The sequence below is a fragment of the Lithobates pipiens genome, unplaced genomic scaffold (genome assembly GCF_037356315.1).
Source record: "Lithobates pipiens isolate NorthernLeopardFrog02 unplaced genomic scaffold, aLitPip1_a1.2 Scaffold_3, whole genome shotgun sequence".
NCBI lineage: Eukaryota > Metazoa > Chordata > Amphibia > Anura > Ranidae > Lithobates > Lithobates pipiens.
In genome coordinates, this window is record NW_027507790.1 from 115,092,991 (window position 1) to 115,108,683 (window position 15,693).

The following is a 15,693-nucleotide window of genomic DNA, read 5'->3' on the forward strand; positions in this document are numbered from 1 at the left end:
TGTAAACTGTACATTTTAAGAGATAGTAATCTTCAGGTAAAATAATTAATCTTTGGGAATAGATCCTAACATTGTGTAGAAAACCAATTGGCTTCTACATATGACCTATTTAGCATGCCAAAGCTGTTATTGTTAGTAGTATATACAGTACATCATCTCTGTTAGAGAATAAAAGTGAAGTAGTAGCACATTTTTGATAGTAACCCTCTTTGAAATATGCCCTTACCCTGTGAAACAGCCAATCGATGAATGTGTGTCTCTGGCATTAGACTGCTTTCAACTGAAAATTGTGCTAGGTATCTACATCTTTCACACTAAATTTAATGACCTGTCCGGCTTTGCAATGTGAGCATAAAACCACTACAGCTACCAGTTTGAATTGCCGGTCACTGTTACAGCTTTTAACCAAAGCAAGTGCAGCACAGTATCTGCTGATGCAGAACACATCCGGGGCCAGCAACACACAGCCGGCACGGCAGGCTGGGTGCGCTAAATGTCCGGCCTCTCAGTGCCCCGTGATCAATTCACGGCATCTGGCCCGCAAACATTTTCACTGCTGTTCTCTTCATTGGACAGCGGTGAGAGGCCGGTATCAGAGCTGGATGGGGGCAGGAAGCGCTGGAGTTAACTTTTTTTTTTTTTGATTACAAACGTTTTTATTGGTGGTAAAAGAAGCATAATTAGATCAACAGACACAAGTACATGACAGCATCAATGGAGAGCAAATGGATATACACATCATACAAATGTTGCTGGCACAGCAGCGGTCCAAGCCCAACAAGGAACATTTAAAAGAGTGATTAACGTACACAGCCTGGAACGTATGCACCAGACGATGCTTATCAAGTGCAAAGATGTACATAATAGAGAGTTAGTAAAACAAGGGGAAATAAAAGAAACATAAACAAAAAGTTAACCTTGCAATAATCATTGCTATTGACTTCACCGACAGATAGCTAATACACTACAGTACTGTTTACAAGCTGGCGCTAGTCTCAGGTCCGGATCAAAGATATAGGAGAATACACCAACAAAAAGGTATCAATATACAAATGCAACGGGATCGCCCGGACACCGGTGTAACACCTACTAAGGGATATGCGGGGAGGGAACCCCCATAGGACCGGAGCACTCCGGCCATTCGAACCATTTGGCAGTATGGATATGCATGGTGTCCATAATGGTGTGATGTACCCGTTCCATTAGACGGATAGCGTCCATCCTACCAAGAACCCCCGACCAGGAGGTAACTTGCGAGCGCCAATGTAGCGCTATCGTCCAGTGGACAGCACAGAACAGTGTATTGATCAACCTTTGGGTGGGGCGGGAAACCCCTGCTATAGGAGCGAACAACAGACAGTGTGCAGGTGACAAGTCAACCACAGATCCCACAATCGAGGACACCGTGGTGCGTACCTGATCCCAAACCCCCTGGAGCTGGGGACAGCTCCAGAAAATATGGATCAGAGAGCCTGTATCCGGGCAACCCCTAAAACAGCGATCAGGAACCGTGGGGTAAAACCTGTGAATCCTATCCGGGGTGAGGTACCACCGAGTATGAAGCTTCACAACGGTGTCCTTCACCGCCATAGATCTAGCACACTTATGCATATTCACAAGCATCACACTCCATTCCTCAGGCGTGAACTCTGTGCCTAAATCAGCCTCCCAGAGGCACATCGCCCTAGTTTTCTCTGGCATTTGGGATTCCAGAAGGTGTTTGTACACCGTAGAAATAATACCCCTGTCTCTGGAGTGTCTATAGCATAAAGATTCAAATTGGGTATTAGAGATGTCACCTAAAGAACTATAATGTGTCTGAAAAAAGTGTCTAATCTGGAGATATTTGTAGAATTCGGCCCTTGGCACCTCATGTTGTGATTGGAGTTGTGAAAAGGAGGTGAAGGCACCTCGTCTACCAGAAAGGTCCCGCAGAGTGACCAAAGACCTTTGGATCCACCATCTGAAGGCAACAGGAGACCCAAACGCCAGGGGGAATCTCCTATCGCCCAAAAACGATGCCAAAGTAGGCCTGTTAGGTCGCAGTCGAAATTTAGTCTTATATAGTGACCAGAGGTATAAGGAGCTACTCACTATGTTATTGAGAGGGGCTAAGTCCCTTGGACGGAGATTCTCCTGCCACAGGACACCCGGGAGGAAATAAGGTCGCAAAGACTGAGTTTCAAATTGCAACCACGGTATACCAACCGTTGGAGCATGCCATTGAGCTGTCTGGGCCAACCTGGCCGCTAAGTAATATAGCCATACATCTGGGAGTCCCAAGCCGCCCTGTAAAAGTGAGCGATGCGTCAGATGTCTCCCTAGCCTGGGCCTCTTTCCCAGCCATAGAAAAGTGTTAATATCGCGTTGTAGCGAGGTGAGGGCTTGGCGTGACACATAGATAGGGAGAGCCCTGAAGTAATATAAAAGTTTCGGCACAATAGACATTTTAACCGCTACCACCCTCCCCATCAAAGGGATACGAAAAGTTGACCACAAACGTAGCCACCTCCGAACCATTGTAAAGGCCGGAGGATAGTTGGCGCTATAGATTTCTGGTAAGGAAGGAGCTAGCTGGACCCCTAGGTATAAAATGGTGTTTTTAGAGAGAGAGAGACCAAAATATGAGCGCAAATTAGAAACTTCTGCAGGGGTAAAGTTGATAGGAAGGGCAGCACACTTAGCTATATTCACCCCCAAGCCCGAAAGCTTGTGAAAGGTGCCCAAGAGCTCCAGAAGATTGGGAAGAGCTATCAAAGGATTGGGTAAAAACAATAGGACATCGTCCGCGTAAAGGCTAAGCTTGTACTCCCCTTCCTCTTTCAAGTAACCACCTATGTTTGGATTAGTAACAATGGCCCTGGCAAGGGGCTCCAGAGCCAAGGCAAATATAAGTGGGGACAGGGGACAGCCCTGGCGGGTGCCCCGACTTATAGGGAAAAATTCAGAGGAGCTACCGGGGAGTTTGATCCTAGTATGGGGTCTATGATACAGTGCTTTAAAACCATTAATGAATTCGCCCCCAAATCCAAACCTGGCCAAAACCCGGTCTAGATAGGGCCAGAGGACACTGTCGAACGCTTTTTGGATATCCAACCCGAAAATCAAAACTTTACGGGAGAAAAGGTTCGCATCTTGAATGATATTCGTTGCCAAACGAATGTTATCAGTGATCTGCCTATTGGGGATAAAACCAGTCTGCTCCGGTGACACAAGGGCACCTACAATAGGGGCCAATCTATTTGCCAATATCTTTCCTAGTATTTTAATGTCATTATTTAACACCGAAATGGGCCTAAAATTCTGGGGTAGGGAGTGGTCTTTATGGGGTTTGGGGATCAGGGTCATATTAGCATGCAACATCTCGTCAGGGAGAGTCTGTCCTTGCAGCGTCTGATTAATGAGTCTGGACAATTTAGGGGCCAGGATCTGTGAAAATTTCTTGTAATACGTGGAGGTGTAGCCATCCGGGCCAGGGGCTGTAGAGGATTTGAGTGTCTTAATAGTGTCCAACACCTCCTGTTCGGTGCAGGGGGCGTTAAGTGAGGCCCGCTGTGCATCGGAAAGGGATGGAAGGGGGAGCGAGTTCAGCCACTCATCTACATTATCCGGCATTGGATGCGAGGGGGAAGATAAAAGATCTCGGTAGAAGGATGAGAAAATTTTGAGCACTTCATTAGGGTGTGAAACCAGAGTACCTTTGTCATTTTTCAATTTATAAACATGAGTAGGTTGTAAAGATTGGTGTAGTTTACGTGAAAACATCTTGGAAGCCGTGTTACTATGTAGCAGAAATCTAGCTTTTGACCACCGAAGTGATTTCTCGGTACGTTCCGAGAGGATATTGTCTAGTTCGGTACGCTTTTGATTAATCAACAGAAGGACATCAGGGGAATGTGCCTGTACGTGGGACTGGTAGAGGGCACGCAGCCCACGTGTGAGGGCCTGAATCTTAGCATTACATTGTTTCTTCCTAGTGACTGCTATTTCAATCAAACGACCACGGAGAACCGCTTTATGAGCGGTCCAAAGAACCTGGGGTGAGATGTCCGGGGTGTCATTGATCGCGAAGTAGTCTGCTAGGTGGCTCTCAATCTGAGTATGGGTAGTGGGGTCTGAGAGTAAGGAATCATTCAATCGCCAGGAGGCAAGAGAGGGGGAGAGGCCCACGTGGGAGGTATGAAAGGCTACAATCTGATGGTCAGACCATGGGCACGGGTGGATAGTAGTGTGTGTGGAATTGGCCAAAAGAACCGGGGAAGCAAAAATATAATCAAGCCTAGCGTAGCTATCGTGAGGGTGAGAGTAGTGTGTATATTCACGAGCTCCAATATTAAGGGCCCTCCAGGTGTCAATAAGCTGCAAACCATCCAATGCTTTAGAGAGAAATTTAGGGAAAACCCTAGCACTATGTGATGTTCGGCTTCTATCCTCCGCATGATTAGCCACTAGGTTGAAGTCTCCACCTACTATCAGGTGGGGGGAGATGTATCTGTCGAGAGTACGTAGGAAAAGGTGATAGAAGGCACTCTGTGCATTATTAGGGGCGTACAGATTAGCAATCGTTACCTCCTTACCCTGCAATGTACCCTGAACAATTAGAAACCTGCTATCCTGATCTTTAAACACATGTGAGGGTTCAAATGAAACAGAATTACGAATATAAATTGCCACTCCTCTGGTCCTGGAATCAAATGTAGTAGTGTAATGTAATTTATATGACTTATCAAAAAATGTGGGGCAGGCCCCCGAGGAGAAGTGCGTCTCCTGTAGTAAGATGATATCCGCCCCAATACGTTTATAGTATCGGAAGGCTTTCCTCCGTTTGTGAGGGGAGTTAAAACCTCTCACATTATGTGAGATAACACGGAGACCCATATCAGCCAGTGTTCAACCGCAAAGGTGCGGGTGATCCGCGGGGAGAATTGGGGTTAAAATGGTTGAGTCCAAAACCAGAGGGGCCCGCATGAGCCAATATCAGGCCCAATCTAGTACCTATGGGGCCATCAGGAGGTCCGACATGAATCGGAGATCCATCAGCCCCGAGTTTATAGGCAAAGAAAATACATTCCGTCGTGAAGTCAGCAAAGCAAATAAACATAAACATAAAAATAAAACTTAACACTCTATGGGGTCTGGTTGGAAAGTCCAGCCGGACCAAGAAAATTGTGTAAATACTAGGCCTTACGGCCCAACTGCCACCTGCTACACACATGTCCCACAGTGGGTGAAAATCGTTAGTCAACTGGGAGACTATAACAAGATGAGTGTGTCCAAAAAGCCTGATACTCAGGTCTCTGGGACTAAGGATACGTGAGGAATGGTGTGCAGGTATGGAAGGGGGGAAGCGCAGCTACGAATGTCAGAGAGGGTGAGGCCACAGGGAGGTAACGAAAAAACAAAGTCAATTTCCTCAGCCTCCCGGGACATGGAGAAAACAGATGATGTAGTAGCCGAGCACCTCAAACATCCGGAAGTGGCTGGAGTCTGCGAGACCTTCTGTCCCTTTGAGGCGATGGCGTAGCCCAGATAGGGGATGGTCGCGGGGTCGGTGGGTGGCGAGGCGAACGTTGTCGTTCCAGAAGACCCAGCTTCACCAAAATATCTTTGCCTTCGGATATCGTAGAGGCTATGTAGGTAGAACCGTTATGAGGCACAATCAGTTTGAACGGGAAACCCCAGCGGTACCGTATGTGGGCAGACTGCAAAGAGGAGGTAATCTCCTTCATCTTCCTTCGCTTCTCTAGTGTTGCCGGCGAAATATCCGGGTAGATCTGGACAGACGCTCCATCCAGTTGGATCCGAGGCATGTTTCGTGAGGCACGAAGGATTTCCTCCTTTATAAGGTAGTCCTTGAGACACATTACTATATCTCTGGGCGGCTTATCGGGAGGAGGTTTGGGTCTCAGAGCGCGATGTAGACGATCGCATGTAAAGGCTTCGGTAGACTGGTTCGGAAGTAGAAGTTGAAACAGACGAACGATCGTGGCCGGGAGGTCTGTCACCGACTCGGGGATACCTCGCACACGAACGTTATTCCTCCTGTTGCGGTTGTCAAGGTCCTCTAAGTGGTTTTGAAGTTGAACGACCGTGTCACCGAGCAGCTCATGATCCCTTCGTAAGTCCGAATAGGCAAGGTGCAGTTCGTCGTGCTTAACTTCCAGGAGGTCTGTCCTATTGCCCAGGGCCGCCATTTCCTGAGAAATCAAGCTCGTGGATTTATGCAGCTCCGCTTGGAATTTCTTCGCCAGCCTATCGTACATAGAGGACAGGCTGTCCTCCAAATCCGCTTTAGTGAGAGCGTCGCCCATGCCGTGGAGCGGGCCCGCTGGACGCGAGGCTGCATCGGCCTTGGGGGAATGGGCGCCATCTTGGGACATGTCTGGTCCGTCCGAGGTCCGTAGAAGGTAGGCCGTAAGAGAGCGTTGAGCGGTCTTCCGCTTGCTTTTCTTAGATGTCGGCATGCACAAGTGGTCCCGCAGGCGATTACCGTTATTTGTGGACCAAAAGTCGGGCCCAATCGTCCTGGGGAGTGATATAACTTCTCCGTAGCCCCGGGAGCTCAGAGACCTAGCTGCTGCCTCGTTTCCCGCCGCGCATGCGCCCCCTGGAGTTAACTTTTTACAATCACTAGCCTGTTAACGTGAAACGTTAACTTGAGCAGTTCCCAACCACATCCAGGTCTGTGATGCTAAATCTCTGGTAGGAGAGTTTTACCTACACAGAATGTTTTTGCGTGTGTGTGTGGAGTGCAGAAGAAACTACAGTGGGGGGGGGGACACTGCTTTGGGGGGCACAGAAAACTTGCTATGGGGGGAGGGGGGGCAGAGGACACTTTGGGAGTGATGTGGAAAGGGACAGAGAACACTGCTATAGGGGTGGGTCTATTAGGGACCCCATCTTCACTTCTAGGGACAGGGGTCCTTTCTCTCCTGGGGGACAAGGACCCCTTCTTACCTGAGGAAAGGGATCCCTTCTCCCCTGGGGGCAGGGACCCCCATCTCCCCTGGGCACAGTGACTCCTCATTTGGGGACGGGGCCCCATCTCCCCTAGTAATAGGGCCCCCCATTGGGCAGGAACCCCATCTCCAGACAATGCTGGCTAGCAGGGCTGGTGTCAGCCACCCTTGGGTGGCAGGATGGGGGAGGGGGGGCAGTAAAATCTGAATACCCAGCCAGATGCTCCCTCAGGGTGAACTTGCTTTGTATTAGTGAAGCACTGTAACGTGAGGTTAACCTGTACTGTTATTATTACTATGTTAGGATTATTATCATCATTTATTAACAAGTGAATGCGGCCCTCCATGCATTTACATACATTGAATCCGACCCTTAAGTGGAAAAAGGTTGCTGACTCCTGCATTACATTGTGCCCGTAATATACGCTTAATCCAACAAAGCCTGTTTGGACTAACATAACATTTGATTGCTTTCATATCTCTTTTTATTTTCAAATCAAAGGGGAGATATTTAACTCCTATAATACTGAATAGTCAATAATTAAACGTTAATTGTATACAAAAGAGACAAGAAAAATCTATTTTTCTAAGGTGGCATATGAGTTTTTTTGTTCATGTATTTATAACACATTATGTATGTTGGGGTACAGAAAAGCATCATGCACCTTTGATGTAGATTAGTTAACGATAGCAATGGTGGATAAACTGCGAACGTCTGTGGCTTATGAGCATACACTTAGAATTGTTCTTGCCTGAACTTACAAAATACCAAGGGACATATCAATAACCTGAGATGCAATGTGTATAAGATATGACGAGCAGTACAGATAAACTGTCCTCAATGCAACCAATATAAATATCTGGAAATCTATGTTTAGGCACGATAACTATTTAGTCTCAAAAACTATATTGAAACACTGCACACTTGTGCTATTGGTTGTCAGTGTATACAGGGATAGCTGGTATGGCCATTCATTGAAGGAATCAAGTATCAAATAACTATTTTAAGGCTGTATTTATCCAGGCAATAAGCACACCCTGCAAATTGCTATTATATACTAGATCCAGCCTGCATTGGGTGATTTGCTTGAGTATTTTTTTTAAACACTTTTTTTTTGTGATGTTAGGGCCGGTTCACACAGCGGGCGATGCGAGGCGACACGACTCGCCTCGCTCCCGCAAGTCGCCCCCGTTCTGTACAATGGAACCGTTCTGAGAGGAGCGACTCGAGTCGCTCCGACTCAGAAAAAAGGTTCCTGTACTACTTCTGGGCGACTTCGGGGGCGACTTGCATTGACTTCTATACAGAAGTCCTCTGCAAGTCGCCGCTGAGGTCGCGGCGAGGCAAGTCGGAGACGCCTCGCCGCGCCTGCAGTGTGAACCGGCCCTTACAGGTTTTTAAATACTTTATCTGGTGTGTATTATGCATTTTTTTATATTATTATTATATTAAAGTGATTTCTGCATGTATGGCCAGATTAATCAACAAGTTGTGCGGCAGATAATTCAATTGTCAGTATATTTTTGTTTTGAGGATTGTAGTAATATGTTAAAGTATTTATTATAGGTACTTACATAGCACCGTTAATTTACAAAGCATTTTACATTCACATCAGTCCCTGCACTCAAGGAGTTTACAATCTAAAGTCCCTAACTCACATTCCTACATACAAATACTAGGTCCAATTTATACAGGAGCCAATTAACCTACCAGCAGTCTTTGGAGTGTGGGAGGAAACCCTCACAGCCACAGGGAGAACATGCAAACTCCAGGCAGGTAGTGCCATGGGTTCGGATTCAAACGAAAAACTGTAGTGCTGCCAGGAGGAAGTGCTAACCACTTAGCCACTGTGCTGCCCAGTACCAGTACAGGATATTAAACAGACAAATCAAAAAGTACATAGGCATGACATGCTGCAAATGTCCTTGGTCTTACAAGGCCATCTTGCTGTCCACATTGCTAACACTCCACCCCAGATAACACATAAATAATAGTTATCGCTGATCTTTGTCTTAATAGAGTGCATTTAATACAGTTCAGTAGTGTAATTCGGCTAAAGACAAAAGGTAAGCAAGTGACCTTCTGTAATGCAGTTTTGTGTGAACCAGGTTATAAAAAGAATTCAACTAGAATTTACCCAAAAATCTTCCATGTTCAATGCAACTGACTTACTGGAGTTAATAGCTTTAGGACCACTCACCTAATATTGAGAAGGCCCCCCTTTTACTACCAAAACAGCCCTGACCCAGCTTTCAGTAGAAGATCCCTTAAATCCTTTAAGTTACGAGGTGGGGCCTCCATGGATCAGACTTGTTTTCCTTGGGACACCAAACAGATGCTTGATTGAATTGAGATCTGGAAAATTTGAAGGCCAAGCCAACACCTCAAACTTGTTGGTTCAAGAATGTTTTGAGGAATACATCTTTGCAGTGTGGCAGGGTGTATTATCCTGCTGAATGAGGCCACTGCCATCAGGAAATGCTGTTTTCATGAAGCAGTGTAGTTGGTCAGCAACAATGTTTAGGTATGTGATATGTGTCAAGTAACATCCACACAAATGGCAGGACCCAAGGTTTCCCAGCACAACATTGTCCAAAGCATCACACTGCCTGAGCCGGATTTTATTTTCCCATACTGCATTCTTGTGCCATATCTTCCCATGAAAGCAACGCACATGCAACTGGTCATCCACATAATGTAAAAGAAAAATGAAATTCATCAGTCCATCGGATGCTCACGTCCCTTTTGTAGGTGCTTTTGGCTGTGGATATGGGCACCCTGACCTGTCTTGCTGCTAACAGCCCCATATACCATACACTTCAAAGTCCATTGTTTCTTCTTTCAACACATCAACTTCAAGCCAATATGTTTACTTGTTGCCCAATATATCCCACTGACTTTCAGAAGCCATTGTAACAAGATAATCTATGTTATTCACCTGTCAGTGGCCATACAGTTATAGGTAGCTAGCAAACACATCTACTCAAACTTCTTAGTTTTTTATACTGCAAGTTAGACAAACTCATATTTAATTTGTTTCTTTGCACAGAACGCCCAAATGTTACCATGGTTGCAAGGAAGCAATATTTGAATTATTTGGGGAATTTCAGAAAATCATAGCATACATTTCACGAAAAACACAGCATGCAACATACCTGCTTGCTTATTCCTTACAGGAGGTAATTTTGGCTCTCTGAAAATAAAATGTAATTTGTTAATATAAATATATTACGAATGGGTCATAAAACATGCCTTAAAGCCTAAATGGAAGGGGAGACATCACATCAGCATGAGGGACACATCCTACTATGTCCCTTGTGCTAATTTTACTACTACTTTTTTTTTTTTCTTTCTCGTGGCAGTGCAGAACAGCTGGTATCTTAACATTTTATATTTTCTACTGTTGATATTGGAAGTATTATAGAACCTTAAAATAGCCTTTTGGATATTAGATTTGTCTAATGAGTCTGGCTCCCAAAGATGTGAATAACCTGTCCATAATAATTACAATAGTTCAACGGTGAGAATAAAAAGAAAAGAAAAGGGAAATTATAGAAAACCTCAGAATCTTCTATTGCCCACTTCTCATTTTGCCTGGTTGTCATGCTGGCCCGTCTCTGGCTTGGGTATTGAATAACTTTCCCAGAATGAGAATGCAGATGAGGACTTGTGACTTTATTTTTTACTTTTCAGCTATTAATACTTGTTTTGGACCAGCAAAAACTAAGGCTTAACTGAAGAGCCAGACAACTAGCATTTGGAGAAGGTGGTCAAAAATGGATCCCCTATTTTGCCTATATATAGAGCCAGTCCACTCCCTGTACTACTATATGCTCCTGTGCATGCCTACACACAGTCCTGTGATTACGCTGTGATTGGACACAACCAATCCCAAGTAAAACGTACATAGCTGAGGAGAGTGGCACTGTAACAAATAATTGCTATGACCAATCACATCATCACAGAATTTTACAAAAAGGCTTCTGTCAGCAGCCGTGTCTCACTTACTGACAGGTGATCTGGAAGCATTCTTTGCTCTTGCACGCACAGATCAGTGTGCTCCTCCTGGACCATTAGCCAGTACCAACAATATTAAAATACATCCCATACTGTCATTTACCCCTCTTGTGTATACGTCAGCCCCATCCTGCATCTGATCTCTATAGTAACCACTTCCCTAACTTATCCTGTACATTAACCATTTAATCTCAATCCTCTCGCTGTATGTGATCTGTACATTAACCCCTTTTACATTCTGACCTGTGTATGACCTATACATTTAATGTATCCATTTAGTGCATCATTACCAAGCTCCATGTTTGAATCTCCTCACAACCTGCATGTCTCATAATTTCCAAATATTGTGACATAAGATCAACTCAGGGTGTCTATAGTACAAAAAGAGGTGATTCTAGAAGTTTCTTCTTGTCTGGGAGTTTTATATTGTATTATAAGTGGTTTATTAAATACAACTAAAAGAAAGCTCTATATGTCACAAAGAAATGGTATAACGTTCATTAGGGTATAGTGTTGTATAAGTTGAGTAATTTGGAGTCACGGTATTACAGTGCTCGAAAGAGAAAATGGTCTGGTATTCCAGGGGGGTGAAACATGCTAGTAATGAGGTGGTTAAAACAAAACTGGCAATAAAATGGACACATACTGCTTATATGAATATGAGGAAAGGTCCACTTTGATTGTTAGGCATCCTTATATTCACTCATGATTAACTAACGAACTTCCACCCACCCTTATAACCGTATAAATTTGAACAGTATAAATTTGAGAACACTTAAGGGGTCAGCACTTCTTTCCTTAAGGCTTTTTTCTGTAAGTGATTCTTTCTACAAGTGATATGCACTTCAATCTCTGCACAAAGCAAACATACATAGCAAACTGCACTGGAAAGCACCTAACAGACTGCAGATGATTCTGTCTCTCTAGTAAGCTCTCCTTCCACCCTGTAACATGTGCTCTCTACCACTTCTTCTGACTCTCTTAACGTCACTCCTCTTCCGCAGCCCTGTGCTTATCACCCTGCCTTCTTTCCTCTCCCTATTACTGCTCCTACCAACTCTTACTCATTCTATATCCATATACTGATAAAACCTACAGTACTATGAGGCATGCCCCTTCATATAAATCACATTCCAAGGTTACCTTCATCACCCTCCTGCTTCTCCTTACCTCTGGGTAACATATCCCCAAACCCTGGGCCTCCATCATCTGTCTTTGCCCAACGCTCCCATCTCCCTACACCCTCTGGCAGCAGCTACAACCCACAGAACTTAGTCTCTATTCCTCTTCTTTCCAAAACCAGCCCCCCCCTGTGCCCTTTAGAACACACACTCTGTAACAAACTCACCACCCTCCACATCACAAATTTCTTTAACCTACTTGCAATTACTGAAACCGGGCTTCAGGAATCAGATACTACTTGTCCTGCTTTCCTCTCCCATGGTGGACTGCTCTGGACCCACTCCCCCAGACCAAGTGGACGGAAGGGAGGTGGAGTGGGAATCTTCTAACCCCATGCAGCACATTTCAGGTACTTCACCCTTCCTCCCTTCTCTAACAATGTCCTCTTTTGAGGCACATTGCATTTGTCTATTCTCTCCCATTTCTCTAAGAATTGCTGTTATCTACCAGTATGAGCCTTCCTTGATGACTTCTCTGCCGTGCTACCCACTTTCTCTCTTCTAAAATCCCCACAATTATTCTCGGTGACTTCAAAATCCCTGTTAACCTTGTCTTCTATCTGTGCACTCCGTGCAACCTTTCCAACAATCCTCTCCCACTCTGATCACCACCTTATTCGTTTTGCTCTCTGCCTGTCTTCCACCTCCTCTCCCTCTAACTGCCTAAGAGTTATGCCGTGTACATGTGACCGGACATGTTTCAAATCTTTCTGACGGACTCGAGCCTGGTCGAAAACTCAGTTCGTCTGTATGCTAGTCCGACGGACGAAAACCGACGCTAGGTGTGCTTGTGTGTGGCCAAGTCCGTTCATTCGGAAAGTCAGTCAAAAGTCAGTCGGGAAGACAGTTGGACCTAGTCTGGCCGTGTGTATGCTGCATTACACGTAGAAACCTTCGCTACCTCAACCCTTCTCTTCTCTACTCTGCTACCGATCACTGCTATGACAAAATCTCAGCTGTCTTCCTCCCTAGAAAAGCTTGCCCTCTCACTACTTGGATTAGGCCCAGACTGCTACAACCCTGGCCAACTGACGACACCAGAAGTCTCAGAAAACATAGCCACGCTCTTGAGCATCTGTGGCATAAGACCAAGTTCCAGGAAGATTTCACACAATATAAATATGCCCTCCTAAAATACTATTCATGCCTCCGCATCGCCAAACAGACCTTTATCACACTCATTAAACACCTTCTCATCCAGTCCACGCCAACTCTTCTCTACCTTCAACACTCTACTCTGTCCTCCACTGCCTCCACCCTCTAACTCCCTCACTGCCCAGGAGATCGCCAGTCACTTCAAAAATAAGACTGATACAATTCAGAAAGAGATCTCCAAAGTGCAGAAATCTCCCCCAAACAACACCCCATGTCCACAGATACAATCATTACTTCCCTCATTCAACCCTGCTAGAATTAATGAGCTTGCTAAACTTTTAGCAAACACTCATCTAACCACCTGCTCCCTCGCAAATGCTACTCTCACCCTCTGACCGGATTCTACACTCTCTAACTCACATTTTCAACCTCTCCCTCTCTTGTGGCATCTTCCCACATGTGCTAGTCACCCCCATACTTAAAAAGCCCTCACTGGACCCCACTAATCTTAACAACCTACGTCCCATATCCTTACTCGCCTTCTCCTCCAAACCTCTTAAAAGACTCGTCTACAACCGATTGAGTGACCATCTGACCGTGAACAAATTTCTTGATCCCCTTCAGTCTGGATTTCGCCCTCAACACTCAACGGAAACTGCTCTCCTTAAACCAGGGATCTGCACCCTACGGCCCTCCAGCTGTTGCAAAGCTACACATCCCATGAGGTATTGTAAAACTCTGACATTCAGACATGACTAGGCATGATGGGAATTGTAGTTCCTGAACAACTGGAGGGCCATAGTTTGAAGACCCATGCCTTAAACTCTCAAATGACCTACTAACAGCTAAAACCAGCGGACACTATACTGTACTACTTCTCCTGGATCTCTCAGCTGCCTTTGACACAGTGGACAACCCCCTCCTTCTCAATAAACTCCACTCCTTTGGTCTCATGACTGTACTCTTGGCTGGTTCTCATCCTACCTATCCCACCACTCCTTCAGTATAAATTACAACTCTACTTCCTCCACTACTCTTGCTTTCTCCATTGGGGTCCCCCCAGGATCTGTTCTTGGGCCTCTCCTTTTCTCAATCTACACCACCTCTCTGGATCAGTTGATTGCCTCCCATGGCTTACAATATCATCTCTACGCTGACGACACCCAAATCCATCTCTCCACCCCCCCAGCTCTCTCCATCTGTCTCCTCACGCATCCCCAACTTACTACCCTGTTTCCCCTAAAATAAGACCTAGCGTGATTGTCGGTGTTGGCTGCAATATAAGCCCTACCACCCAAATAAGCCCTACTCTGTTTCCTCAAAAATAAGCCCTACCCTGAAAAGACCTACAAGGACTTTAACTAGGGCTTATTTGGGGGGGTAGGGCTTTTATTGCAGCTATCACCGACAATCACACTAGGTCTTATTTTAGGGGAAACAGGGTAGCAGACATATCAGCCAGGATGTCACATCACTCAAACTCAACCTATCGAAAAATGAGCACATGATATTTCCTCCCTCAGGTGCCACTTCCCCTGACTTCTCTGTCAATATCAACAGCTCAACTATCACCTTGTTCCCCTACGCCAAGGTCCTAGCTGTAATCCTGGTCGTTGAACTAACCTTTCGGCCCCACATCCTATCGCTATCCAAAGTTTGCCACCTCAACCTCCGCAACATCTCCAAGATACGACTTTTCCTAACCAATGTCACCACAAAGCTTCTAATCCACTCCCTGGTCATCTCCCACCTCAACTACTGCAACTCCCTCCTCATTGGCTTACCTCTAAATAGGCTATCCCCACTTCAGTCCATCGTGAATGCTGCTGCCAGGCTCATTCACCTCACAAACTGCTCAGCGTCTGCTATACCCCTCTGCCAATCCCTCCATTGGCTGCCACTCAGCCAATGAATTAAATTCAAGATAACTATAACTTACAAAGCCATCCACAACCTGGCCCCCAGCTACATCACTAACCTAGTCTCATAGCAACCTACCAATACCAACCTAATCGTTCTATTCACTCCTCCCAAGACCTCCTACTTTCAAACTCTCTTGTCACCTCATGCCATGCTCGCCTTCAGGACTGCTCCAGAGCCTCTCCCATTCTCTGGAATGCTCTACCCCAATCTGTCTGATTTTCTCCTACTTTAGCTAGTTTCAGACGATCCCTGAAAACTCAGCTCTTCTGAGAAGCCTATCTGGCCCCCACCTAACAACTGTACATTTATCTTCTCCATCAGCACATCCCCCACAGTTATTACCGCTTGCATCTCTTAATCTTCCCTCTTAGATTGTAAGCGCTAAGGAGCAGGGACCTCTGATTCCTACTGTATTAAAGTGTATTGTATTTGTACCCTCAAGTTGTAAAGCGCTGCGTAAACTGTTGGCGCTAAATCCTGTATAATAATAATGAGGAGATAACACTTTGCAAGTTAC

General features: G+C 45.5%; 1 protein-coding gene across 3 annotated transcripts in view; it reads right to left on the reverse strand.

The window, feature by feature from the left end:
- Positions 1-15,693, reverse strand: part of SRFBP1 (serum response factor binding protein 1) — a 208,416-nt gene that overhangs the window by 629 nt on the left and 192,094 nt on the right. For all 3 annotated transcript variants that reach the window (XM_077462208.1, XM_077462207.1, XM_077462209.1), the window contains one exon: positions 10,116-10,153. In XM_077462208.1, coding sequence (XP_077318334.1) covers positions 10,116-10,153 — 38 coding nt within the window. The remainder of the gene's footprint in view (positions 1-10,115; positions 10,154-15,693) is intronic.